A 26,486-nucleotide genomic window follows, 5' to 3' on the forward strand; every position below is an offset into this window, starting at 1 on the left:
GAATGAGATTATCGAATGACTATGTTAATCAACCCCAAGAAACAGCTGTTATTCACAGATCGGAGCTGCTTTCTCAGTCACTTTGTTGCTTTCTTCCATTTTATACATTTCCTTTACCAGTTGTCCAATTTAACACCAGAACTTTCTTCCATGAGTATGTTTCTATTTTTAAAAAACTGGTCTGGACTTTCTTCCACTTCTCCCAACAAGCAATGACGTGGCTATTTATTTCCTTTGTCATTTTTTCTTTCCTGTGGTCCCACAGCTAACAGTTCCTCTATCAAATGCACAAAGACAAACTTAAAAAAATGCAATAAAACGGTCTGTTCAGAGATATTGCTCAGAGGGCATGTCTTGTTTAATTAAAATGTTCATTCATTTTACTGAAAGTATACAAACTGTAATTAGGTACAGTTAATATACAATTTTATGGAGCTAATACCAAATTAACAATCATATCACATCTAATTATCGGTAATTAAATGAAACACATACCTGAAAAACATCATTGGCACATTTTCTACACAAGTTATGTTGACATGGTAGAATTACTACGGGCTTTGTGAACATTTCCAGACAAATAGGACAAATAAGTTGTTTCTCCAAGCTGTCCATTGTCTGTGCATCGCCAAGCATTGGTTTGAAGCCCACTGCCAGGTTCATCCCCAAAAAGAAGAGGCTCACTTAATCCGTTAAGTAGCAATTAAACTTCTTTCCCTCCTCAGAGCCCTCTTTTCTTCAGCCTTTCTCTCTTTCAACTCAAAGACCAACTGATGGGCACAGTTAAATTTAGAATAGCTTGTCAGAGGATCACATTTCTTTTCTTTTAAGCCACAAGTCACATGGCTTAATAGTTGCAGGCCCTGCATTCCTCACTCCATATTTATCTCATGAAATGCAAGACTGGGATAAGGAAGAGCCATTTGTCCAGTGATTCTTTTTGCTATCGTGACCTTCACTCGTGCAATTTACTACAGCTTAGATGCAAATTTTTAAAAGTAAATGAATCCATCCTTTTGAATCAATTATTTAAATTGAACTTTAAATTTACAACATAGAACATTACAGCAGAGCACAGGCCCTTCACCTCACAATCAATCTAATTGTTCCCTTCTTCACAGTCCACAACCCCTCTATTTTTCTTGCATCCATGTTTCTAAAGAGACTGAAATGTCCCTATTGTAACAGCCCCCCCCCCCCCGCCACCACCCCTAATAGTACGTTCCAGGCACCCACCTCTCAGTGTAAAAAAAACCTCTGACGTCTCCCCTAAATTTTCCTGCACTCATTTTAATGATTTTGAATGGAAATTATAAAGTTAAATCCATGCAGGAAAAATTTATTTATCCTGACACCTAATAAATATCTTAAATATATGTCATCTATTCTCTTGTGAATAGTCCATTCATTCTGCTCAGCAATTTACATTCATTACGTGAATACTTCTGACTACACTTTCAACATGCACTTGTTTTCAGTGAAAACACAAATTCAGGGATTCAAAAAGGTAAACCAATTGAACAGGAAATACTGCAGTCGTAAAAATCCAAGATATATCGATGAAATCTTCTTAATTGGTCATGATATCACTTTCAAATTATATTTTAAGGTACAATCACATTCATAATAATCAACTGGCACCTACCTGTCTGTAGGTCTGTACACAGAATGATGCAGTGAGCCCTAATATTAACATAACACATTAATTAAAAATTGAATGGAAACCTGCAATACCAAATGAAGGGTGCGGCTATCCTCAGCAAAGGCCAATCAGTTGGTTTGTCCTCTTTTCACTCCCCTTCTTTATCTATTAAGTTCCCTCAAAGTAGATGAGTACCAGCAGTCCCCGGGTTAAAAGTGAGTTCCGTTACCTAGGTCTGTCTGTAACTCTAATTTGTATTTAAGTCAGAACAAGTACATATGGTCCTTATTTAGCATCAGTTAGTCAAATGTTTATCTTAGAATACAGCATATATAGAATATTACCCTTCTTCCCTTCTTTGGCTTGGTTACGCAGACGAAGATTTATGGAGGGGTAAATGTCCACGTCAGCTGCAGGCTCGTTTGTGGCTGACAAGTCCGATGCGGGACAGGCAGACACGGTTGCAGCGGCTGCAGGGGAAAATTGGTTGGTTGGGGTTGGGTGTTGGGTTTTTCCTCCTTTGTCTTTTGTCAGTGAGGTGGGCTCTGCAATCTTCTTCAAAGGAGGTTGCTGCCCGCCGAACTGTGAGGCGCCAAGATGCACGGTTTGAGGCGATATCAGCCCACTGGTGGTGGTCAATGTGGCAGGCACCAAAGAGATTTCTTTAGGCAGTCCTTGTACCTTCTTTGGTGCACCTCTGGCCAGTGGAGAGCTCGCCATATAACACGATCCTGGGAAGGCGATGGTCCTCCATTCTGGAGATGTGACCTACCCAGCGCAGTTGGATCTTCAGCAGCGTGGATTCAATGCTGTCGGCCTCTGCCATCTCGAGTACTTCGATGTTAGGGATGAAGTCGCTCCAATGAATGTTGAGGATGGAGTGGAGACAACGCTGGTGGAAGCGTTCCAGGAGCCGTAGGTGATGCCGGTAGAGGACCCATGATTCGGAGCCGAACAGGAGTATGGGTATGTCAACGGCTCTATATACGCTAATCTTTGTGAGGTTTTTCAGTTGGTTGTTTTTCCAGACTCTTTTGTGTAGTCTTCCAAAGGCGCTATTTGCCTTGGCGAGTCTGTTGTCTATCTCGTTGTCGATCCTTGCATCCGATGAAATGGTGCAGCCGAGATAGGTAAACTGGTTGACCGTTTTGAGTTTTGTGTGCCCGATAGAGATGTGGGGGGGCTGGTAGTCATGGTGTGGAGCTGGCTGATGGAGGACCTCAGTTTTCTTCAGGCTGACTTCCAGGCCAAACATTTTGGCAGTTTCTGCAAAACAGGACGTCAAGCGCTGAAGAGCTGGCTCTGGATGGGCAACTAAAGCAGCATCGTCTGCAAAGAGTAGTTCACGGACAAGTTGCTCTTGTGTCTTGGTGTGAGCTTGCAGGCGCCTCAGATTGAAGAGACTGCCATCCGTGCGGTACCGGATGAAAACAGCGTCTTCATTGTTGAGGTCTTTCATGGCTTGGTTCAACATCATGCTGAAGAAGATTGAATAGAGGGTTGGTGCGAGAACCTTGATAGGCACATAAAACACTTCCCAATACACTATAAATTCTTAAACCTAAGAATACAGGTAATAATACTGTACTGTACTCGATAATAAAAGTAACTACATACAGACATTAGGTCCTGAAGTAGTACTATAACTCCCTTCTTTGTTTGGCCTGACTTGCTTTTAACATTGTAGGGAAAATTACAGTGGGAATGGGTTTTGCTGATACTCTATGGTTTTTGTGTTCCTCCTTCTCTCCCTCCCCCACTTGCTCTCCCCTCCTCCCTCCCTCTCCTTTCCTCTTGCTTGCTCCTTCCTCCCTCCCTTTTGCTTGATTCTCCTCCCCTTTCCCTTAGAGGTGGGGTGATGGGATGGCCACGTCAGAGCTGGGGCGGGAGTTGCTGCATCAGAGCAGGGACTGGGGTACACGTCAGATCAGTGGGGGGGGGGGGAGGTGCCACTTTTGAAAAATGAGTGTCTGCCCCATTTCCTAAGTATGGCTGCTCCTGGATAGGCCCGGGAGGTAAGTGGATTCGCTTGTGAGGGTTCATAGATCAGGTCGTAACATTGACTGCTCTGGAAGGTCAGTGATGGCGAGCATTTGGGATCTGGAATTTGGTTAATATTCAGTTGAAACAAAATAATCAAATTCTGAAGAAATGGGATTTTGCATGCACCACCAATGATTTCTTACCGTTTAAAAAAATAATTTAATTTAAATTAGACTCAACTACACTTAAACCAGAAGTTGATACCACTCTACTTCCAGTCAACTTGCTGGTTCGTAACTACGGGTTGTTTGTAAATTGGACTTCTTCAATCCGGGGACTGTCTGTATTCTGAATAACAAAGCATTCACTTTACAAGGCTATACTCCACCTAAATGATCTGTGAAATGGAATGTCCAATTCAGCCTATGCGGTCAGCAGCAAACCTCATATTTCTTCTGACATATCTACTATCCAATACAGCAACCATCAATATGCACTCAAAAATGAACACCTACACTCTTTGCAAAAACCTCCAAATTTTCTGAAAGGACAAATAAATGAACACCAGCACCTTTTCCCAGGCCAACGATTCCCAGCTCTGAAGCCTTACTTGTACTCAAATAGCTATGTTGTGTTGGTCATGATGCCTGCATACCCAACACCCAACTCAGAAAGCTGACCCTCTAGTCCAAGCTCTGAGCTCTTATTTGGCAGACAGAGAAAAATATTCAAGAATGTGTTCAAACCTTCCTTAAATCAGTGCAATCTGGAATCAGTGACACCTGGAAACATCAATACCGCCTGAAATGCACAGATACCCTTTGTAAGTTGAGATAAAGCGGTAACCTTGCAAAATGATCCACACTCTGATCCCACCTGCCATTTCCTGCCTCATGGAAGTCTTGACAAAGAGAAATCCTTACTCTCACAATTCTTCTTTGGCTTGGCTTCGCGGACGAAGATTTATGGAGGGGTAGGTCCACGTCTGCTGCAGACTCGTTGGTGACTGACAAGTCCAATGCGGGACAGGCAGGCACGGTTGCAGCGGTTGCAAGAGAAAATTGGTTGGTTGGGGTTGGGTGTTGGGTTTTTCCTCCTTTGTCTTTTGTCAGTGAGGTTGGCTCTGCGGTCTTCTTCAAAGGAGGTTGCTGCCCACCGAACTGTGAGGCGCCAAGATGCATAGTTGGAGGCGATATCAGCCCACTGGCGGTGGTCAATGTGGCAGGCACCAAGAGATTTCTTTAAGCAGTCCTTGTACCGCTTCTTTGGTGCACCTCTGACTCGGTGGCCAGTAGAGAGCTCGCCATATAACACAATCTTGGAAAGGCGATGGTCCTCCATTCTGGAGATATGACCCACCCAGCGCAGTTGGATCTTCAGCAGCGTGGATTCGTTGCTTGTGGACTCTGCCAGCTCGAGTATTTCAATATTGGTGATGAGGTCACTCCAATGAATGTTGAGGATGGAGCGGAGACAGCGCTGATGGAAGCGTTCTAGGAGCCGTAGGAGATGCCGGTAGAGGACCCATGATTCAGAGCCGAATAGGACCGTGGGTATGACAACGGCTCTGTACATGTTGATCTTTTGTGTGTTTCTTCAGGTGGTTGTTTTTCCAGACTCTTTTGTGTAGTCTTCCAAAGTTGCTATTTGCCTTGGCGAGTCTGTTGTCTATCTCGTTGTCGATCCTTGCATCAGATGAAATGGTGCAGCCGAGGTAGGTAAACTGGTTGACTGTTTTGAGTTCTGTGTGCCCGATTAACCTTCAGACATCTCTCATGTTCCCCCACACCTTGATGAAGGGCTCAAACCTGAAACATTGATAATCATCTTCACCTTTGCTACATAAAGGCGCTGCTTGACCTGCTGAGTTTCTCCAGCATTTGTGTGTTTTCTCACAATTAACCTGCTCTTTCAAGACTATTTCAGAAGTACTGGGCAAGTCTCTATCAACTGGATCTTCCTCTCCTCTCATCATTTTCTTTGACAAAGTCCTTGTTACAGCAGATGTAGTATATATCACAAAATCCTCCTTAACATCATCCTTACTAGGCTGATTTGTTAATCTCAAAACTGACCCAACTTTATCCTCTGCCAAATCATTCCCTAATAAAATGAGACTCCAAACTTCTAAAGTTTTGTCTATATGCTTCTGGAACCAACTGTTTAACAGTATCATAATTTGCCACTTGCTCTGTAGTCAAACTAGAGGATGCAATTTGTGCTTTTCCCTTCAATACTCTTTGGAGCATAAGAGGCTATTTTTCTTTTGGCCATCTTGAGCTCTCAGCAACCTATTCAAAAAGGTGAAAATATGTATCTATATCTCCCTCGTCAAAAGGAGGAACTAGATTTACCTCTCTGCCAGCCAAAAACCTCTCCCCAGGAGTTACAGCCTCAATTCTTTTACTTCCTTCCATCTCAAATTTTAATTTCTCTAATTGAAAGCATTTGTCCCAAGTCATATTTTCTTTGTCTTTCATCGTCCTCCCTCCATTTTTCAACTACCTCTAACTCATATTTCCTCAGTTTTTCATCCTCCTCTCTTTGATTTTCACCATCTTCTGCCTCATTTTGTTGTTTCTCTCTTTCTTCTTCCACCCTCAATTTCTCCATTTCCAATTGCAATTCAACAGACCTATCCTCCGGAAAAATTTCTAAGACTTTATCAACAAATTTTCCCTCACCTATATATTTCACTATATTTGTATTTTCCTCATCCACTCCTTGACTTCAGCCAGCTTTAATGCCTTAGAAATAACCATCAGTTCCTCTTTTCTCTTGCTCTGCAGCTCCGCAGGTGATGGTTGTGACAAATATGTATGAACATCCATTGCTGCTGTTTTCCATACACAGACACAAGCTTTAAATTAGCTTGGAAAAACCAATTGATTAATAAATCACAAAAATTCCAAAAGTTTAAGATACTAGACGAACCCAAAAATGTTACGATCCCAGAGGACCCCAAAACCCAGCAGCAACAGAAATTCACCGACAAATATGGTTATGGTTAAATGGTTACTTAAACAGAAGTTACTTTCCAAAACAATAATCCATTACTCTACTGTGATAATGCAGATTCCATCACCAATGTGTATATGTACAGATTGTAGTGTAGGATGACTGTGATTGGCTGAGAGCATAGCCACACCTACTGGCAGGTCTTAAAGGATTGCTCCTAGCCAGACCAAGTCATTCTGGACTGGTTGCCCTATATGTGATATGCTCCAATCTTTTAGTTAAAAAAAGCCTTGGTTTGGATCAACAAATCTTTGGTTCTTTCGACACGCTCTACATCCACAGCATGTCCAAATTAACACCTACTTGTGAAGTCCTTATAGGCATTCTTCAAAGTTTCTGCAAAGCCACCTGGAGCCTGGCCTGGACTGTCTGACTTAAGCAGAGCTCTGGCATTTTAAATGAGATCTGTTTTGAAGTGTTTGTATCTGTATGTGACCTAAACTTAAAAAAAACTGCCACAATTTATCTCCTTTAAAACATATCTATACATAATAGATAACATAATCCGTCGCAGCAGAAAAATGTAGATGGTGAGGTAAGCACAAAAGGGAAGATCTGTGACAGGAGAAAAGGCATGTGAGATTAAATGACAAAAGCGATTGTCATGCAAGGTTGATTGGTGGGGATATACAAATGAGTGCAGATGTTGGAATCTGGAACAACTAGCAAGTCAAACAGTATCCAATGGGAGAAAAAGAATGGACAATATTTCTGGTCTGAATCCTTCATCCAGACTGAAATTGTCCACTGAGGTGGACAAATACGGTTCAAAGAAATAATGAGGCCCTCTTCCCTCAAAATGTACAAGTATCACTGGAATAGTATGTTCAGTGGTGGATAAAGGTCAGAATGAATAAGTTAAAGTTGCAGATGATTACACCCAAGTTAAGATTGGAGACTGAATGGAGGTATTCAACAAATTTGCTAGCACTGAATATGGTTCTGATTCCAAAACACTGCAATGGAACAGTCTAGGCTGCTAAAGAATAAAGTGAGCTAGAAAAATATATTAGGAAAAACAGCTTGAACGTGCAAAAGAAAAACAGTTAAAGTGCCCAGAAGAGAATTGCAGATCATACCAGCAAGTATTAAATTTTCCATTAAAAGGACCATTCAACAATGCTTAACCAATAATTACAGCTTACAAGTTATCAGTTGATATCAAGTTTAATATTATTTAGCAGTGACAATTGCAAATCAAAAACTAAATTCCACCTGAAATGACATGGCATTTTCTGTCTCAATGTCCAAGATTTCTGTCAAAATATACTATCTAAATTTTTATCCTTTAAGGCAGTCATTCTAAACTTTTTTGTCACTGGTCCCCTTAGGATTCTGCCCCCTTCCCCGTGAAGCAGTCAAATTTAGTTGGTTTCTTCTATATTCTCTCTTACCGACTACATCAGGTGTGCCCAAACTTGCTTAATGTAAAAGCCACACATTATATACTTCAGATGTTTGAGAGCTGCAAGATATGAAAAAAAAATTACATGCATATTTTTTCTCTTACATGCATATTTTGTTACAAAAAAATTTATATAAATCTTAAGAAATATGTATGTAAAATATTTATTTATGCATGTACAGTAGAACCCCATTATAATGCAATAGTTGGAGTCCAAAAAAAAGTTTTAAAAATCGCATCACAAATAAAAGCAGGGTTGTGGAGCTGGCCACAGCCAAAAAAGACACAGGCACCATGTTGAATGTCGTTAACGACTGTTTAATTCAAATTCAGTCCACACCCCTTTAAGGGCAGTGTGAGCTCACTCACCGCGTGCGTGGTGATGTCATAATCGCTGCCCCAGGCGCGCACTGGGCAGGAGACTTGAGGCAGGGAGAAACCCTAACGGTGCCATTTTCCCATGGCTGCCCTGCAATGTGGCGTTACACGCAGGGCCGGTTCGCCATGAGAGAATGTGCCACCAAACTATCCCCCCCTCCGAACTGGCTACGCGTCCCACCGCTATGGCAGCTGGCCCCAGCATTTGGGCATGGCCATCTGAACCGGTCGTGGTAGATCCAAGTGCGCCGCCTTCAAACCGTCCACGGTGAAAAGTTCGTTTTTACCCCCGATCCAAAGTGAAAATCCTGGAGGACCTTGTATGAACTCTCGTATGGGTGCTGCAAAGGTGCCGTATCTGGGCTGCGCTGAACAAATATGAATTCTGCTGAGTCCAGCTCTTTGGGACGATGTGTCGGCCGGGCACCGTGATGCGAGGGAGGTGGGGGGGGGGCCTAGTGAGGATAGCTTCTTATGGAGATCCACCAAAAGGTTCACGTGCTTGGACGTGGCGTTGGGCTCCGGGCCAAAGAACTCATCGGACAGCGAGAGCGGTGCACTATAAACCAGTTCCACAGAAGACACCTGTAGGTCCTCCTTGGGTGCTGTTCTGATGCCAAGGAGGACCCAGGGCAGTTTGTCTGCCCAGCCTGGGCCAGTGAGGTGAGCCTTGGGGGCAGATTTCAGATGACAATGAAATCTCTCCACCAAACCATTTGCTTCCAGGTGGTAGGCTGTGGTGTGGTGGAGTTTAACCCCTAGGAGGTTCGCTAGCTGAGCCCAGAGTGCAGAGGTGAACTGGGCACCTCTGTCACTGGTGTTGTGCACCGGGACTCTGAACCTAGTGATCCAATGGCTGACTAGGCTCCTGGTGTACCTCTGTGGAAGCCTCTTTGATGGAAATGGCCTCCGGCCATCTTGTGGTTCGGTCAACTATTGTGAGAAGGTAGCGCATCTCTCTGGACACTGACAACAATGTCAACATGGATGTGCTTAAATCTCTGCATCACTGGGTCGAATTGCTGGATTAGGGCCTGCGTGTGCCGGTAGACCTTGGAGGCCTGGCACCTGGTGCAGTTCCTCGCCATTTCAACCACCTCGTTTTTGAGCCCATGCATCACAAACTGCTCTGCCACCATTCGCATTGATGCCTTCACTGAGGGGTGACTAGGTCGTGGACTAAGTTGAAAACCCTTGACCTCCACTGTGGTGGGACTACCGGGCGCGGCGAGCTGGTGGAGACTTCGCAGAACAGTGTGTCTGAGCTGTGGAGCAACTGAATGTCCTGGAGCTCGAGGCCAGAGATGGTGGTCCGGAGACCCTGCGTATCTATGTCCGGCTTCTGGGCCTGTCCCAATTGTGTGTAGTCAAGGTCGGGGGGTGAAAGCGTTGATCGCTGGATGAGAGAGTGCAACCACCACGACGTGGTATTTACCCGCCCTGTGCCTGATGTCGGTGGTGAACTCCAACGTGTAGGAGAGGTGGCATTGCTGATGAGCCAACCACAGATCTTTGGCCATCGCGAGTGCCTGCATGAGAGGCTTGTGGTCCATGAACACCATGAAGGACCTGCCCTCCAGAAAGTATTGAAAGTGCTGGATGGCCAGGTACAGCGCCAGGAGTTCCCAGTTGAAAGTGCTGTACTTGAGCTCTGGCTGATGTAGCTTTTTGCTAAAGAAGGCCAGTAGGTGCCACTGTCCATTGAGCCACTGCTCAAGTACACCCCCTACTGCCGTGGTTGAGGTGTCCACCAATAAAGTTGCATTGATGAGGGCCTCCTTTGTTGCATCAAAAGTGGTCTCTCCCTCCTCTGACCAGGTCAGGAGTTTCTCCTTAGCGGCGATCAACACGAACAGTGGTTGCATGATGTGGCCGGCGCCATTCCCACAAACTCCTGCAGACCCTTGAGGGTGGCTGGCTTGGGGAATCGCTGGACGACTGCGACCATCTCTGGGACCGGGGCAGCCCCTGTTGGGCAAACAGGGTACGGAGGTGGGCCTTGTGCTCTTCACGGTTGCGGCTGGCGATAAGGATATCATCCAGGTAAATAAACACAAAGTTCAAGTCGCTACACACTGTGTCCATAAGACGCTGAAAAGTCTGGGCCGCATTCTTGAGCCCGAAAGGCATTCGCAGAAAATCAAAGAGGCCAAAGTGGGTGATGATCGCTGTCTTGCCAATGTCCTCGGTGTGGACCGGGATCTGATGATAGCCCTGCACCAGATTGACCTTGGAGAAGAATTGCGCGCCGTGGAGAATGGCCAAGAAGTTTTGAGTGTGGGGAACTGGGTACCTGTCCGGTGTGGTCATGCCACTAATTCCCACAGAGTCTCCTGCCCTAGGACGATTTGGGGACCATATGGAGGGGGGATGCCCAGGCGCTGTCCGAGTGAAGACGATCCCCAACTCTTGCAGTCGGGAAAACTCCTCCTTTGCCAGCTGCAGTTTCTCGGGCCGAAGTTGTCTGGGTTTGACATGCAGCGGGGGCCCCGCCCTGCATGGAGATATGGTGGTATACCCTCTGCTGGGGTAAGGTGGCGCTGAGTCATGGTTGTAGAATGGTGGGGAACTCATGGAGTATGCTCGAATACTTGTCCCTGGAAGTGGTAATGGCAGTGATCTCGGGCTTGCAGGTGTCCGTGGTGTCCAGGTGCACCAAATGGAAGGTGCAAGCATTGACCAGCCTCTTGCCCTTCATGTCGACCAACAGGCCATGTGCACTCAGGAAGACATCCCCCAACAACGCAGTACCCACTGAGGCGAATACAAAATTCCAGCAGAATTTCTCTTTCTTGATCTGGATCTGTGCCCTGCGGGTACCTAAAGTCTTGATGATGGAACCGCTGGCTGCCGACAGGGTGGGACGTCGAGATTGGGTGCATGTCTCAAGGGCGGTGGGGGGCAGGACGCTCAACTCCGCTCCTGTGTCCACCAGGAAATGCTTGTTGGTAACATGAAGGAAGCTATTCACAGTCAGCTGTTGCAGCCATCAATGGTGGCTGGCCAGGTCATTTCCCTGGTACTCCTCCGGCTTGTGCTTGGGGAAGTATTGCAGCCAGCTGGCTCTTGGTCGCACAACCTGAGGGCTGCTTCATTCTCCCTCTTGGTGTGCCAGAGAGTGTCTACTCAGGCTGCAACTCAGTGTGGATCCGTAGAGTCCTCATCTGCCAGGAGTAGTTGGATGTCCCCGGGCATCTGCTTGAGGAAGATCTGACTGAATAGGAAACAAGGTTTTATGATCCTCCGCCAACATCTTGTCCATGAGGGCCGATGGTGTGTGGTCCCCAAGCCCGTCCAGATGCAGGAGCCTGGAGGCGCACTGCTGAGGAGAGAGCCCGAAAGTGCCTAACAGGAGGTTCTTGAGGGCAGGATTTTTACCCTCAGCCGGTGGGTTGTGTATTAGATTGTCCATCCTGGCTGCTGTTCCTTTGTCCAGCACACTCATGACGTGGTAGAACATTGTGGCATTTGCTGAAATGTTCCTCAGTTGAAACTGCACCTCTGACTGCCCAAACCACGTATGCGGGGATTGGGTCCAGAAAGGGGGAGCAGTTTGATGGGAACGACATTGATCTCTGCCCAATCCATGTTCTTGAGACCAGAGAGGCGTCTGGGCTCGATGGGGTCACCAACGTGGAGCTGGCCACAGCCAAGAAAGTCACAGCCACCATGTGGAAAGTCATTGACTGTTTAATTCAAATTCAGCGCGCACCCCTTTAAGGGCAGCGTGCTCACTCACCACATACGTGGTTATGTCATAATCACTGCTGCAGGTGCGTGCTGGGCAGGAGACGAGGCAGGGAGAAACCCTGACAGTGCCATCTTCCCATGGCTGCCCCACCACGTGGCGTTTAAACGCAGGGTCGGTTCACCATGAAAGTGCACCGCCACAGGGTCACACTAAATCAGGGTTCATGAAAAACAAGTTTAAAAAAAAAATAAATGAAGCACACATGTACAATAACTGTATTTGCAATCATCTTTTTTATTTCCTACAATTAACATTTTATTTCTTAAGAAAGTAATTGAGTGTTCTTTCCTTGAACGCAGCATATTGCTGGTTGCAAGCAAAATCTGAAATGCCTCTGAGCTAAAGGGTTTTTATGTGGTCCACATCTTGAGTGTCCAGCTGATGTAGGCTATCCTCGAGGTACTCAATAGCTTTAGACACTTTTGGGGGAGAAGGTGGAGGCTCCTCATTGTCATCCTCCTGTGGTTCAGGAACTGGTTCTATAGTGACGTTACTGATGATCTCGGAGTCCATCAGATGTTCATATGTTGGTTAATTATCATCGGCAGAGTTCCACTGGTGTAAATCCACTTTGCTAATTTCAAAAAGCCTCTCTGCCTCATGCACTTCTTCAAAATTTCTTGCTCATCCTCTTCAACATCCTTGGTGGATTGTTGTGATGAAAAAGCTGAACTCAGACCCTTCTCCCAGCAATTTTCCACACACAAGGAGCTGACTGCTGCCCAGCCCTTCCCACCTAAGTGGCAAACTTCCTTAATGTTTAGATAGCCTTCCAGCATTGATTCATCTACACTTCCTCAAATTAATTCACACCTGTAATTCTGCTTGAACATGGAGATGATCCCCTGATCTAGGGGCTGGATCTTAGATGTAGTGTTCTTCGGGAGGCAAGAAACTTGGATTTTTCTGTCACTAATTACTAGGCTGGAAGCTGGCGGGTGGGTGGGAAAGTTGTCAAGCAAAAGAAGAGCTTTGAGTTCTAGCTTTTGTGTGTGTAAATGAACGCGGATGGCAAGGACAAAAGTTTTGCAAAACCAATCCTCAAAGATTACACTGGTCATCCAAGCTTTGCTTCTATGCATGTATCCAAACAGTAATGACTTCATGTTAACATGGTGGAAAGAGCAGGGCAAGCAAAATTTGCCAATCATGAGTGGTTCCAAATTGTGTTCCAGCCTTGTTAACAAACATCATGCAATCTTTGAATTGGTTGAACCCCTCACCTCGATAAGCGTCATCTTTGAAAGAAAGCATGCAGTCTGTGATCATCTTGTAGCAGAGGCCTGCATTGTCACAGTTGTATACTTATTCTTCAACATAGTCACCTTCTAAGAGATTTTAGTTCTGCCAGGTATTCGTTGGTGATGACACTGTCAGCTGAGCAAATTTCTCCAGACACTTGAGAAATCCTGTGACGACATTTAAACCGATCTGGCCATCTGTTGTTAGCTTTGAACTGTAAAGTTTCTCCTTTGATCAGCTGGTCAAACTTCTCGGCTTGAGCTTTGAGAATAGGCCCAGAAATTTGAAGGCCATCTGAGCACATTTGAACGAACCACTTGTACTGAGAGTCATCGAGGCTGACATCTTTGGCTGTCTTCATGCGTTTTGGCTTTAGTCCTGCCTCTTCCTCAACTTTCCAAAGCAACATGCGTAACTTAATCTTCTTGAGATTTCTGGCCACAAAGTGTTGATTCAGGTATGCTGTACTCTTGTGCATCTTGGGTTTGGATTTATTTTGACCACATTAAGTTTATCTTTCAGGGAAAACGCTTTTTTGTTTTCTAATGGTGCGTTCCATTTTGAAATTCACTCCTGGAAAGAGCAAAGAAAAAGGGTCCAATGGCTCATTATGTTATAACTGGATTCACATTAAATTGAGGTTCCATTGTAGTTTTTAAACTGCTAATTTGTATTAATTTCAATAATCAAATAGTATATACATACTAAATATTTTCAAAATCCTGACTATTTTTCTAAGTCTCCATCTTGGCTGTAAATTGTTGAAAATCCAGCTGATATGTTGTTAAGGATTAACAAGCTGTCTTTAATTTATATGTGATTTAATTAGGATTAAATTAGCTGTCAAGTGTTGATTTGTAAGGATTGCACAATGCTTCGACTTCACAAACTTCATCGCAGATACAGTGATTCACAGCAGTATCTTGTGCTGAAAATTTAGATGAGTCGCACACTGGTTTTTTTCATTTCAGGAAATTTTATTTCTGGAATTTGCTTCCAGAACTCAATTGTAGAGTGGGATTTATGGACCATTTTTAGACCAGGCCCCTCATGTAATTCTATTAGTTCCATTTCCATTGCAGTTGAATTTGTAACTAGAGCGACAACCATCACTGATCACCAACCATGAATGGATTTACAAGAAAGACAGAGCAGAGCTTCAGCAAATCCTCAAACCTTGCTAGGAAATTATCAAGCAATCTTTATAATTTATCTTTGCAGTCTTCCAGTTTGTGGTCTTTTATTTCAATATTGGAAAATACATTTACTCTCCTTTGGAGGTTGGGAAAGTGACTGATGAGTCTGGATAATAGGTCTCTGAAAAACTCTTATTCTGCAAACTGAAAACTGTCCGAGTAAGATCAGACATAATCCTAACCTTCCCTTGGAGTGCCAATTTGAGAGTTTGTAGGTGATTACCTATATCAGTAAGGAACATGAGATTTTGCATCAATTCCTCATTTTCCAGTTGAGCATAGAATATTTTCTTCAAGTATAAAAAGGCTCTAACACACAAACCTACTCAATCAACATTGACAGCCACCTCACACTTCAATAGAAAGAGACATTACTGGGTTACCTTCAAGCTCCAGTTCTTCAATAAACTTTTGGAACGGTCAGTGATTCTTCCTTTTTAAGCAAATGAAATAGACATTATCAAGGAAAGATTCCATAACAGCAAGTGTGGCGTTTGGAGCACAGATAGGTGGTGGGGGGGGGGGGGGGGGGTGTGGCAGGGACTGGGTGGTAAGTCGAGTTCGGTGTGTCAGGAGCTTTTTATTTAGCAATTGAACCACTGGTAAAGATAAAAGAATGGATCCAGATATAAAGGGCTTCAAAGTTGATAAAGAAGAACATAAAATTAGTCTATTTGCAGATGATGAGCTACTATACCTATCGCACCCAGCTAAATCTTTGGAAAAATTACAAGGAATTGTAAATATGGAAGAATATCGAAAAATATGGAAGAATATCAGGTTATAAATATAGACAAAAATGAGAAAATCCCATTCACAAATTTTGAATATGAAAGATACCAAAAGTTAATTTAACTGGAAGATGGATGGAATATCTGACTACTTACAAAATCTGTATAAACTATGTTCCTCTTCTTGGGAAGAAAGAAAGAGACCTGCAGAAATGGTGAGACTTACCAATTACTTTGGTGGGAAGAGTTAACTGCATCAAAATGAAAGTGATGCCAAAACTGCAGTATCTTTTTATTTTCCATTGCTACCTATTCTGTTACCTAAACACTTCTTTAAGCTACTAAACAATCATATTAGAGTTCCTATGGAATAATAAGGTACCAAGAATCGCACTGGAAAAAAACTGACATGAGCCTACGGGCTGAGAGGACTTAAGACTTTCAGATTTTAAAAAAATACTACTTAGCTGCATAGACTAGATTTCTCACAGCCTTCTTCATTGAAGACAACCCCTCCTCTTGGATTCAGGTGAGAATTTACTCAATGGAGGAGGGGAAAACAAAGGATTTTATCCGTAAATGGAGTGTCAAATAACTTGAAAAAGATAATCCCATATTAATACATATGATCAGATCATGGAAAGAAATTAATGAATGCATGGGGAAAAAAAGTAGGGATATTAATAAAAGAACTACTGTGTAAAAATGTGTTATTGCCCATGAACAAAGGCAATAGAATATTAAATTCGTAGTATGACAAACGTAAAAAATATATTGAAGACTGCTACACGGAAGGAACTCTTATGTCCTTCGAACAATTAAAACACAAATATGGAGTGATCAATGGGACCTTCTGTTTTCTCCAGCATAGATTGTTCTTAAGAGAAAGATGGGGACCAACGTTGACCCCACCTGATATCAGTGAAACGAAATGAATGGTCTGGAAGGGGAATATATTTAAATTTATAACAAAAATGTACTAAGCTCTCCAAAGCGCAAATGCAAAACCAGGATTTCAGAGGTCAAGATGGGAGACAGACTTGGGTGTGGTGATTTCAGAAAGAAGCTGATCAGATTGGTGTAAGGACAGCATGACATCAATTATAAATGCAAGATATGGATTGGTTCAGTACAATTTTTTTTACACTAATAATATCTTACCCCACAGAAATTACATAGATCCAATACAGAATTATCAGAAATATGTTTCAGATGTAAATAAAGTTCCTGTCTCAGTCCCACATGTGGCTGTGCGTGAAGGTGGGCCATTTTGGCAAGTCATTACAGTAAAACTAACCAGGATACAGGAGTGGCCTACATGAGTGACCCAAAGCTATATCTATGAGATAATTTTATGGAAATAGTAACAAATTCAATAAATATAAAATCTCATTTATAAAAATAGCACTGGCTGTAGCGATCGCTTGGAAGTCCAACTCCTCTCTACTTATAGCACGACGGACTGTGGAAATGAATGGTTGTATACCTATGGAAAAAAAAAAAATCACATATAAATTAAAGAATAAATATGGCACTTTTGTAATGGTCTGGCAGACTATCTGGACCACATAGGGTCCCAAATACAGTAATAAAAAAAGAAATAAAACTATAAATGCAACTATTATATATATTTAAACATGGTTTCCCCAACTGTATTCTATAAATTTTAAAGATATGTAAGCTCTGACGGTGTGCAGATTTGTAGGTATGTAAGGGGAAAAAGTTTGTCAGTAAAAGGTTAATACATTGTGATACTGAAAATTTAATTAGGTATATATTTTTTTTAATTTTAAATATTCAAGAAAAGAATGAAACAAATAAATTGGAAATTAGATAAATTGACTTGGAAATTTGAGTTAGGAGGTTTGCAATGACCAAATTTTTAAAATTATTATAAGACAGCTCAATTGAGATTTTTAACTTCTTTCTTTGATCAGGAAGAAAATCCACCATGAATTACAATAGAAATTGATGAAATCAGAAGATTTTATATATAAATGGGAAGCAAAGTTATTATCTGGGGAAAGGGAAGCATCCTTGTTGAAACATTTGATTAATCCTTGGAATAAATAATGAAATTGATATGAGGAGTCCTGTCTCGTCTAAAATGCCTTTGATGCAAAACCAACTTATTCCATTTTCAATGGATAACCAATTTTTAAATATTTGGTTTCAGAAAGGAATTAGATATATAAAAGATTGCTATGTATGAAGAAATTTAATGACATTTCATCAATTATAAAAATAAATATGGGATACAAAATAATACTCTTTTTTGTTACTATCAACTACGGACTTATTTAAGAGATAAACAGAGTCCAACAATGTTATTACAGAAATGTGGTGATGTAGAAATATTGATTCATAGTAGATAAATTAAGAAATTTATTTTGGCTATGTATACTTTATTGCAAAATATTATAAAATGTTAGATAGTTAGTTCAATATAATTAAAAAAAAAATCAGCTATATCTTACTCTACAAAAGTTAAACAAATAGAAGTCAGATTTATCTGATCAATGTTTTAGATGTGGTCAGGAGGTAGATAATTTTTTTTACATTCCACTTGGTACTACTCCAAACTAAGACCTTTTTGGTCAAATTTGGCAATTTATTTAGAACAGGTGATAGGAATTAAATTTCCACAAACTCCAATGTTTTTTAATTTGGTAATATTGAGGGGATAAGACCGAAACTATCTACATATCAAGAAAATGTTTAAAGATTGCCTTAGCAGTAGCAAGAAAATGTAAAGCTGTGATGTGAAAATCAGATACCCATTTAGGTATGGAACGTTGCAATGCAGAAAGGTATAGCTGTGTTCCTTTGGAGAAGATCACATAATTTGAGAAATAAGTTTGATGTATTTTTGAAAACGGTGCCTGTAGTTAAGAATTGAGGAAATTAATTTATAGACCTTTTCCTTAAACCTCTTTAAAGTATTAAAAGTTATGTGATTAACTCAGTGTGGTGAGGGGGAATATGGCAATCAGGTTTCTATTCTAGTTTCTTACTTTTATTGTGTTTTCTACTTATTTCATTTTTTTCCTTCTTTCTTCTTCTCTTCTTTCCCTTGGATTAATTTAGTGGGGGGAGAGGGTTCAATTTTATATCATCATGTACTAGATTTTATATTAATATTTGATTGCTATATTTTGTACTTCGATATTATTACATGTATGGAAGACTTTTAAATAAAATTTTCAAAAAATACAGGATTCCCCTTGTCCTCAGCTATGACCCCACCAGCCTCCGCATCTAAGTGGGGGAGTGTAGGGGAGAGGAGGGAGCAGGCAGAAGACCACAGAATAATAGGTAAAAGGAAATAGGCGAATAGAGGTGGGAAGGTAAAAGAAAAATAAGATGAGTTGACAGAGGGAGAGGATGCGAGGGAAGGCAAAGGTAAGTGAGAATGGGCAGAGAACTAGAGAGAGATAGAATAATCTCATAGCTTTCTTTACTCCTTATTAAACAGTTAGGACAACCCATCTGTTTTACATCAATGTGTCCAGAAAATCCAAGACTTTAATAATCTGAAATCATCACACCTTATCTTACTCTTTAATTGTGCTCTGCTCTACATGGCTTTCTCTTACTTATCCAAGTACGATCGCAGGCACTCCAAATAGTTCATAATCTTTCCATCATTAAAAGTATTCTTCAACCACCTTGAACTTCATCTGCAAAATTCTATCCTACTCTTTTTTTTAAGATTACCTATTGTATGTGAATCAATACTTGCAGCAGCTCTCCCAACCCAGGTAAATCACTGATCATTGCACCTTGCAGTATTCTATTCTCATGCTTTGTCAACATTGCAAAATTGACTACACAGTCTATATTTTCTACTCTTTAGACTCTGAGGAGCAAGCCCTCTTCTTTTATTTATGGTCTGCTACTTCTTTTTGTGCTTTAGTCTTTACATGCTCAACCTGCTGCAATATTTTGTCCTGACATTTTAGGAAGTCATTAACTGACTATTAATGAAAAGCAGAAAAAAACACACAGATGCTGGAGAAACTCAGTAGATCAAACAGTGCCTTTATGTAGCAAAGGTAAAGATACATCACCAACGTTTCGGGCTTGAGCCCTTCATCAAGGTGTGGTGGAACATGAAAGATGTCTGAACAAAGGGGGGAAAGGGGGGTGGTGAGGGTGGGAGATGATAGGTGGGGATGGACAGCAGGAAGTGGGGGGATGACTGGAGGAAGGGGGGTGAAGGTCTATATTAGGTGGAAAGAGAAAGAAAGTAGGAACTGGAATGACTAATGAAAAGCATATCTCACTCAACACAATAACTTAATCAAAATATAGCATGCCCATCAAGTCCGCGTGCTCGTGATTACACCAACATGTTTATGTTCCCAAATTCTATTTGGTTTAATCCAATTCTCTTAAATAAGATTTTGGCTATTATTTCCCACCAAAAAGGTAGAACAGAAATCACAGTAGGAGGCTTTACAAGTATGATCCTGAAATTACAGGTTTTGGTGAGATAGGGTAACACTTAAGAAAATTACTGCAAATCATCCCATTTTGATTATCTTTATAATGTGTTTCAACTTGAAATTTTCAAACCATTTTGCAATATATCAGCCAACATCTTATAAATCCACATTTATTGTCATGTATTTCGAGACAAAATTATACAAAATATAATTTGATCACATTAAATCCAGACACAGCCCAGTGAAAATTAATATTGCAATATCATATAGTTCCCCTATAAATTAATAATAACTATCCTATTATGAAACAAATGAAAAAATATCCTACGTCTTGACTTACGAAATATAGAATAGATTTAATGACAGCAAACATTTTTCATTATGACAAATTACATTAGGAGCAAAATAAATTTAAGACAGGAAAATCAGAGGCTAAGACAGCATCTTTCTCTTAAAGTAATTAGGTACTTAGCAACCAATGATCAAGTTTGAGTTTGTTTCTGGAAACAATACATAATTCTGAAAGAACACTGTGGAAATATATTACAAAAACTTCATGGGAAAACTCCAGTTACCAGAATATTTCCACGTTCTTCTTCGCCATGCGGACGTAACTTTTTTTGCTGATAATGTTGACTCATTTGCATTTTATGTGCTTACTTTAGTTTTAGATTTCTGGTTGGAAAATGCTGATTTAAGTGCAACCTGCATGTTCTGCAACAGGTGAACAAACTCCTAATGCTTCTTCAGTGTGAAAAATCTGGCAGACATATTACAAATAGTTAAGAAAAGGAAACTGTCTTAATTTGTGAACAATTCAACTCCCAAATATGTATCATTACTGGTTATATTCCAACCAGACAATATGAAAGACAATATATTTAAAAATTCAAGAGGCAAACAGACTAATATTGCATAGCATTACGTTTGTAATACAAAACAACTGAAATCATTTTTTAAACGCAAGTTTGAGAATTGCATATACAAGTTAATGTATTGAGTAATGACCAACCATGAGCAAATTTTGTGAAAATTATTCAGAGCCAAGTTCCAGAAATGCTACGCTGATATCTAAACAAGTTGCCCCAGGTATTTCAGACAACAATAATCTACCATATTTAATTATTTAAAAGACAATTTTCCAGCTACTTTCACACATATCTTCCTCACTTATTATCAAGAATGTAGTGCCTCAGACAATGGCTCCCTAGATTCATTTCACATCTTTGAATTGAAAACAGAGTTTCAGATCAATTAGCTTTCAACAGATCTGGAAAAAATTAGATAATCACATTTTAACTTCAGGAGAAAAGAGAAGGGAGGAATAAATAAAAGGGAATATCTGTAAAAGGCTATGATGGAGAGGAACTTAAACTGCAAACGAGATGAAGGCGCAAGGCCGTGAGGAATAACACAATTAATAAAACTAAAGATCGATCTGGAACAGCAGAATTATTTTGAATTTGATAACTGGATGTTTGGTCTAAAATGTGCCAAGTCAAAAGATGAGTCTGCTTTATGCTTACATATTCCTTCATTGAGACTGTGTTGTTGGCAGAAGTCAAAGTGGGAGTAGGATGAAGAATTATTAACGATAGGGCAACCAACCAATAACTTAGTCATCCTTACTACAAGAGCAGGAATGGACCAAATTCTTCATGTCCAAAATGTATGTAAACAAGCTCCTGGTTAAATGTGACTAATTTTTCCATTCTCATTCAGTCTTCCTCATTGCTTCAATAAAGTCCAATAAATAGTACTTAACCTTTTGATTAAGCACAATATAGCTTAATCACCCAAAATTTTAAGTCCAACTATTTCAGATAATTCGGCCTATACTCTTGATCTTTCATGTTTCAATTGGCTCATCACTCATCCTGTTTGCCTTTCTCCATCAATCCATTAATCATTTAATTACTTCTTCCTTCTCATCCACCACAGATTATTTCTTTCCCAGCATCTTAAAAATAATTTATCTCCAACTACATCTAATTTTCCACCACAAATGCTTTTGAAACTAAGGATTTACATAATTTTCTCCTTTTATCTCACATTTCCTTGATGTTTTTTTTTCTTTCTGTAACATACTTCAGATAATCCTCACATTTGGTGAAGATAAAGGTTGGTCAAATTTCAAAAACATTAATCCCCAGAATTAACTGATCATTATCAAATTCACATGAAACTTCAAAGGCAATAGGTTTTGCTTAGAAGATCTTATTTTGGATCACGTTTTAAATCGTTTGTGTATGTTTTTACAGCATTTCATTATAGAGTTCAAGTGTGACTACAGAAAAGGGCTACTATGCTTTCAAACTCCATTTTCCATGACCAAGAGGGAGTTTGATGACTCTTTACCACATGTTCATTTACGGCTGTTGTTCCAGATGCAACAATTTTAAATACTGAGTGCAAAGGACCCTAAGAAGTTAAAACACTCAACTGGAGTTGTACTTCATTTTTCATTCTTTACCTGCCTCCTCCTGACAAGATACCACTGCCATCCTATAGGAGGGAAGAGGAAATGAGGATACAACTCTGGAATTGGTGCATTCAATCCAATTTGCTTTCAGTAAGCAGAAGCCAAATTATGCTTCAGAGTCTGGCTGTGCCCCAGACACCAGGATGTAGTAATTTTAAAAGCAAGTTCTGCTATAAAAGCTATATAATACAATTCATTCAATTTGATCAAGGGTCATAACCACCCAAAAGAAAAGGAGTCTAATGCTGTGGGTAATGCAAGAGCTATGGCTACCATCTCTCATGAACGAGGTGGGCATTTACAACATGGTACCATTTTAATGTGGTGGATGAAAATTTGTAAATAGAACAATTATTTTCCCCAGCTACTGCCATTGTCTGGCAAATCTAAAATAATTTTTCTAAAGCTGAAATTTGTACAAACAAAAAAAATGCTAATTTTGAGGGCATATTTTTTATTGGAGTTCAATTAAAATGGTTAGGATAATTGAAAAACAAATCAAATATGTATATGTGAATTTTCCAGGTAAATGTACCTTAAATGTCCTAGTGGATGAATTAATAATACAATATGAATCAGAATCAGTTTTTTTCTCATTTTATACTTGAGACAATGAAATTTGGCAGGTATTTTTTAATTGATCTATAAAATTTCATCCATAGATAAATGATCCATATACTGAAATTAACCTGTCAACAACCATGAAGGAAAGATGGAATTTTAAGTTTAAGGAGATAGTTAATTGATTTTGTCTATAAAATTTTCTTCCTCATTGCACAAGCTAAACAAACCAACATTTGGTTTGGATTTACTGTTAAAAATTTCCTTTTTAACAAACTTAAAATGTTAGAAATTCAAACCAATGCATTAAATCATGCCAAATGCAAAACATTAAACAAAGGAATAAGAAGTGTTGGCCAAAATACTCTTCTTAACTTCATGTATTTATCAAAAGTTATTTGCTTGAATTTGAAAGATGGCAATTGTAAAGGCATTTTGCTTTTACAATTTTTCAAGTGAACAAACAGAAGCTACAGAGAGCATCCATGAATAGAAATGGTCAGTCAATGTTTCAGGTCAGGGCTCTCATCAAGCCCAGGCATTGACTGACCATTTTTATCCATGAATGCTGTCTGACCCTTCCCTTTATTCAGTCAATGTCTGTGTTTCTTCAATTTTCAAATGAAGAAACAAGAGCAGAGATCTTATCATTTGTTAGACCATCTTTATCTTAACAAGGAAATATGAGGTTTTCAGATTTTTTTTCAATTACAGGTTCAATTCAAATGTTAGAATACAAAAAATGTGTACATGTTTGATAGATTACCGCATTCTGGTCTAGGGATTGGAACAAAAATTGTATAGTGGTTTCAACTGCATTCAACTGTTGTTTAAGCTTGTATTTTCTGAATATAGGATACCTTTAATTGAAGCATGGATGAATTCAGCAATAATGTAATTTTAAACGAGTACCGAATTGTTTTTAGCTATTGCAACCTTGACAAAATAATAAATTGCAGCTTTGACATACCTGTTCTGTCAAAAGCTTAATATAAAACAACTTTTACATTGTTGAGGTTTGACAACTGTAAACATATACATTATAAATATGTGCAAGGATCCTTTATGCACAATAAATTTATATACAGCAAAATTGACAGTTTAAACATGAAGTAACTACATTATAATTGAAGAACAGATTCCATTATTTACAATTACTTAGAACAATAAAAACATACCCAATGTTTTTTCAATTATGTTGCTTGAATTGATTAATATTTCTTAATTCTTATAAAAAAACATTTTAGTTGGCATTTACAATCCAGTGACAGCTCAGAACTTGCTTAACAAGACTAAACATCTGAACTTACTAAAAAAGAGTATGATCAAAGTCCACAGTCTAAAGATTTGATTGCTTTTGACCAGAAATGAGAAAACATCATTTTTCACAGAAAACAGAACAGGCCAATTACATATGGAAGAGGAGTGGCCAATTCTAAAAGAGAACATAAGGCTGGATTTAATTTATGTTCCACATACATTACAGTATTCTATTATCTTTTTAATGACTTCCATAGAAAATCCATACAATCCAGATAAATGAAACAAGTAAAATTTGGCTTTACTGTAAAATTCAGTAAGTGTACATGAGTTGAGGGCAAAAGATCATGCGAGAGTCAGTGGCTCATTAAATCAAACGCTCTCACTCTGTGGCTGCCATATTTCAATAAGTGAAGCAGTTAAAGAATTTTAATTTATAACTAGCAAATTTTACTTCTAATGGTACTTGGTATTCTATGATTGATTCATTGCCAATCAAAATGAATCCAGAATATCCCACCATAAACTCTTGATGAAAAAACAGTAAAGGGAAATAATTTCCAGAAAATTTAAATCTTGGCAATAGATAGCAAAACTGGATTCACAACTAAATATACTGTAAATCTGAAGATCAAAATTCATCTTCTACACATCATGACAGAAATCTTTTGGTCAGGCAACCCTTTTAAAAAATTCTTATATTTTCAATTTACCTGATACAAGTGTAATCAGGGATTTTGGATGACACCATAGAAAATTAATCTTTTCACAATCGTTTCAGATAACTAAACCCACTTAATTAAACTAATTGGCACAAATTTCAATCACTAATAAAAATGTGATGCTGAACAGTCTTATGAGGCCAAATAAATGCTTTTATGATGAGCACAGCTTGATAGACACCAACCCGTAAAAAATAAAAAGAAAATTTAATTTTATGACACATTAATTCTAACAATTTAAGTTATTCAAATTAAACATCTACCTGATCAATTAAAGCTGCTGCACACACATCTGTTCCGCGCCTGCACTTAAATGTTAAATTATTTTTAAATTCAAAAACAGAAATATTAAAGACACTTTTATTCCCAAACAAAATTTGAAATAACTAACATTGTATACATATTGAATATGACCAGGTTTGGTGGTAAACATCATAAAAGTCTATTCCAGCCAAAACCGCACGACATAACTGTTTCACTGAGCAGTGTTTTGCCAGTAACTATTCATTTGAAAGCTTAAATCAGTGCAACTTTTGACACTCCTTACCATTTCTATTTACTTATAAATTCAATGGAATGAAGTTAAAGTCTAATTTCAGTTCAAGATGATGTAAATACTTTAAAAAAAAGAGAAATGAGTCTTTGTTTAAAATTGGTATTTCCCATAAGAATGGATCAGTTGTTCTGTAGTTGGATTTACCAACAGAAATGTAGAGTATATAAAAATGTACAAATGTGTTGGTTGTGTGTGAAGATCCATCTGGAAACTTACTGAATTTTCAATTAAAATTAATTCCAGAACCCTACTCAAATGTTTGGTCGAAACAAATTCTGAATCCTCCTTTCCTGGTAGTCACTCACAGCCATATTTTTGGTCTGATGACAGCTGGATTAAGATTCCAATGATTCGACTGTGGCTGAATGATAATGGGGATACATTTACACCTAAATGGAAATAAACAAAATGAATAATTATTCCATGCAATATTAAATGGAAGAACAATGTTTTGGATTGCTGCTGATAAATAGGCGAGCTGAAGCATAAATAAATTTAGACATATACCACGTTAACATGCCACTTCGGTCCACAAGTCCGTGCCACCCAATTAACCTACACCCTCAGTATGTTTTGAACAGTGGGAGGAAACCAGAGCCCCTGGGAAAACCCATGCAGATACAGGGAGAACGTACAAACAGTGCAAGATTCAAATCCTGGTCCCAATTGCTGGCGCTGTAAGGGCATTGCGCTAACCACTACGTCAGCCGTGCTGAATAAGAAACATTTAAAACACTGAGTAAAACTTTTGAGAATGGGATAACTCAAGAACCATCCTATTGCTGAGTATTTTCGATGTGAGCATAGGTGACATTTTGGAGTGAAACCATTTGTAGGATTTCTAGCTGAGGGGAAATTGGAGAGACAACAGAGCTAATGCTACTGTTCCAAAAGTATCCAATGAATGTTGATGTAAATAACTGTGACTGGTTCTGGAACAATCCAGGAGGAAAAAGAATAATTATGTCTTTCAGATTCAAAGGGCAGGATATGCCCAAAAGACTCCCAATCTCAAATATAATTTAATGGCCAAAATTACTTTTTTGGAGATGAAGACAAGACAGCGGAGGTACAAAAAGCTGCAAATATAATTCAGATGCGAAAGTCTGTC

At 39.7% G+C, this 26,486-nt stretch overlaps 2 protein-coding genes across 4 annotated transcripts in view; both read right to left on the bottom strand.

Moving 5' to 3' along the window:
• trim54 (tripartite motif containing 54) overlaps positions 1 to 955 on the bottom strand; it is a 51,688-nt gene extending 50,733 nt beyond the window's left edge. The window contains exon 1 of the mRNA XM_069886592.1: positions 496 to 955. Within this exon, the coding sequence (XP_069742693.1) occupies positions 496 to 663 (168 nt within the window). The 5' untranslated portion in view covers positions 664 to 955. The remainder of the gene's footprint in view (positions 1 to 495) is intronic.
• Positions 956 to 19,948: 18,993 nt separating this feature from the next.
• The window catches only part of dnajc5ga (DnaJ (Hsp40) homolog, subfamily C, member 5 gamma a), a 54,749-nt gene continuing 48,211 nt past the window's right edge, over positions 19,949 to 26,486 (bottom strand). For 2 of the 3 annotated variants that reach the window (XM_069886593.1, XM_069886595.1), the window contains exon 6: positions 25,676 to 25,764. In XM_069886593.1, coding sequence (XP_069742694.1) covers positions 25,759 to 25,764 — 6 coding nt within the window. In that variant the 3' untranslated portion in view covers positions 25,676 to 25,758. Of the gene's footprint in view, positions 25,765 to 26,486 lie in introns of all 3 variants that reach the window. The other variant, XM_069886594.1, reaches the window with a different exon arrangement.

Source organism: Narcine bancroftii, chromosome 6 (assembly GCF_036971445.1).
Source record: "Narcine bancroftii isolate sNarBan1 chromosome 6, sNarBan1.hap1, whole genome shotgun sequence".
Lineage (NCBI taxonomy): Eukaryota > Metazoa > Chordata > Chondrichthyes > Torpediniformes > Narcinidae > Narcine > Narcine bancroftii.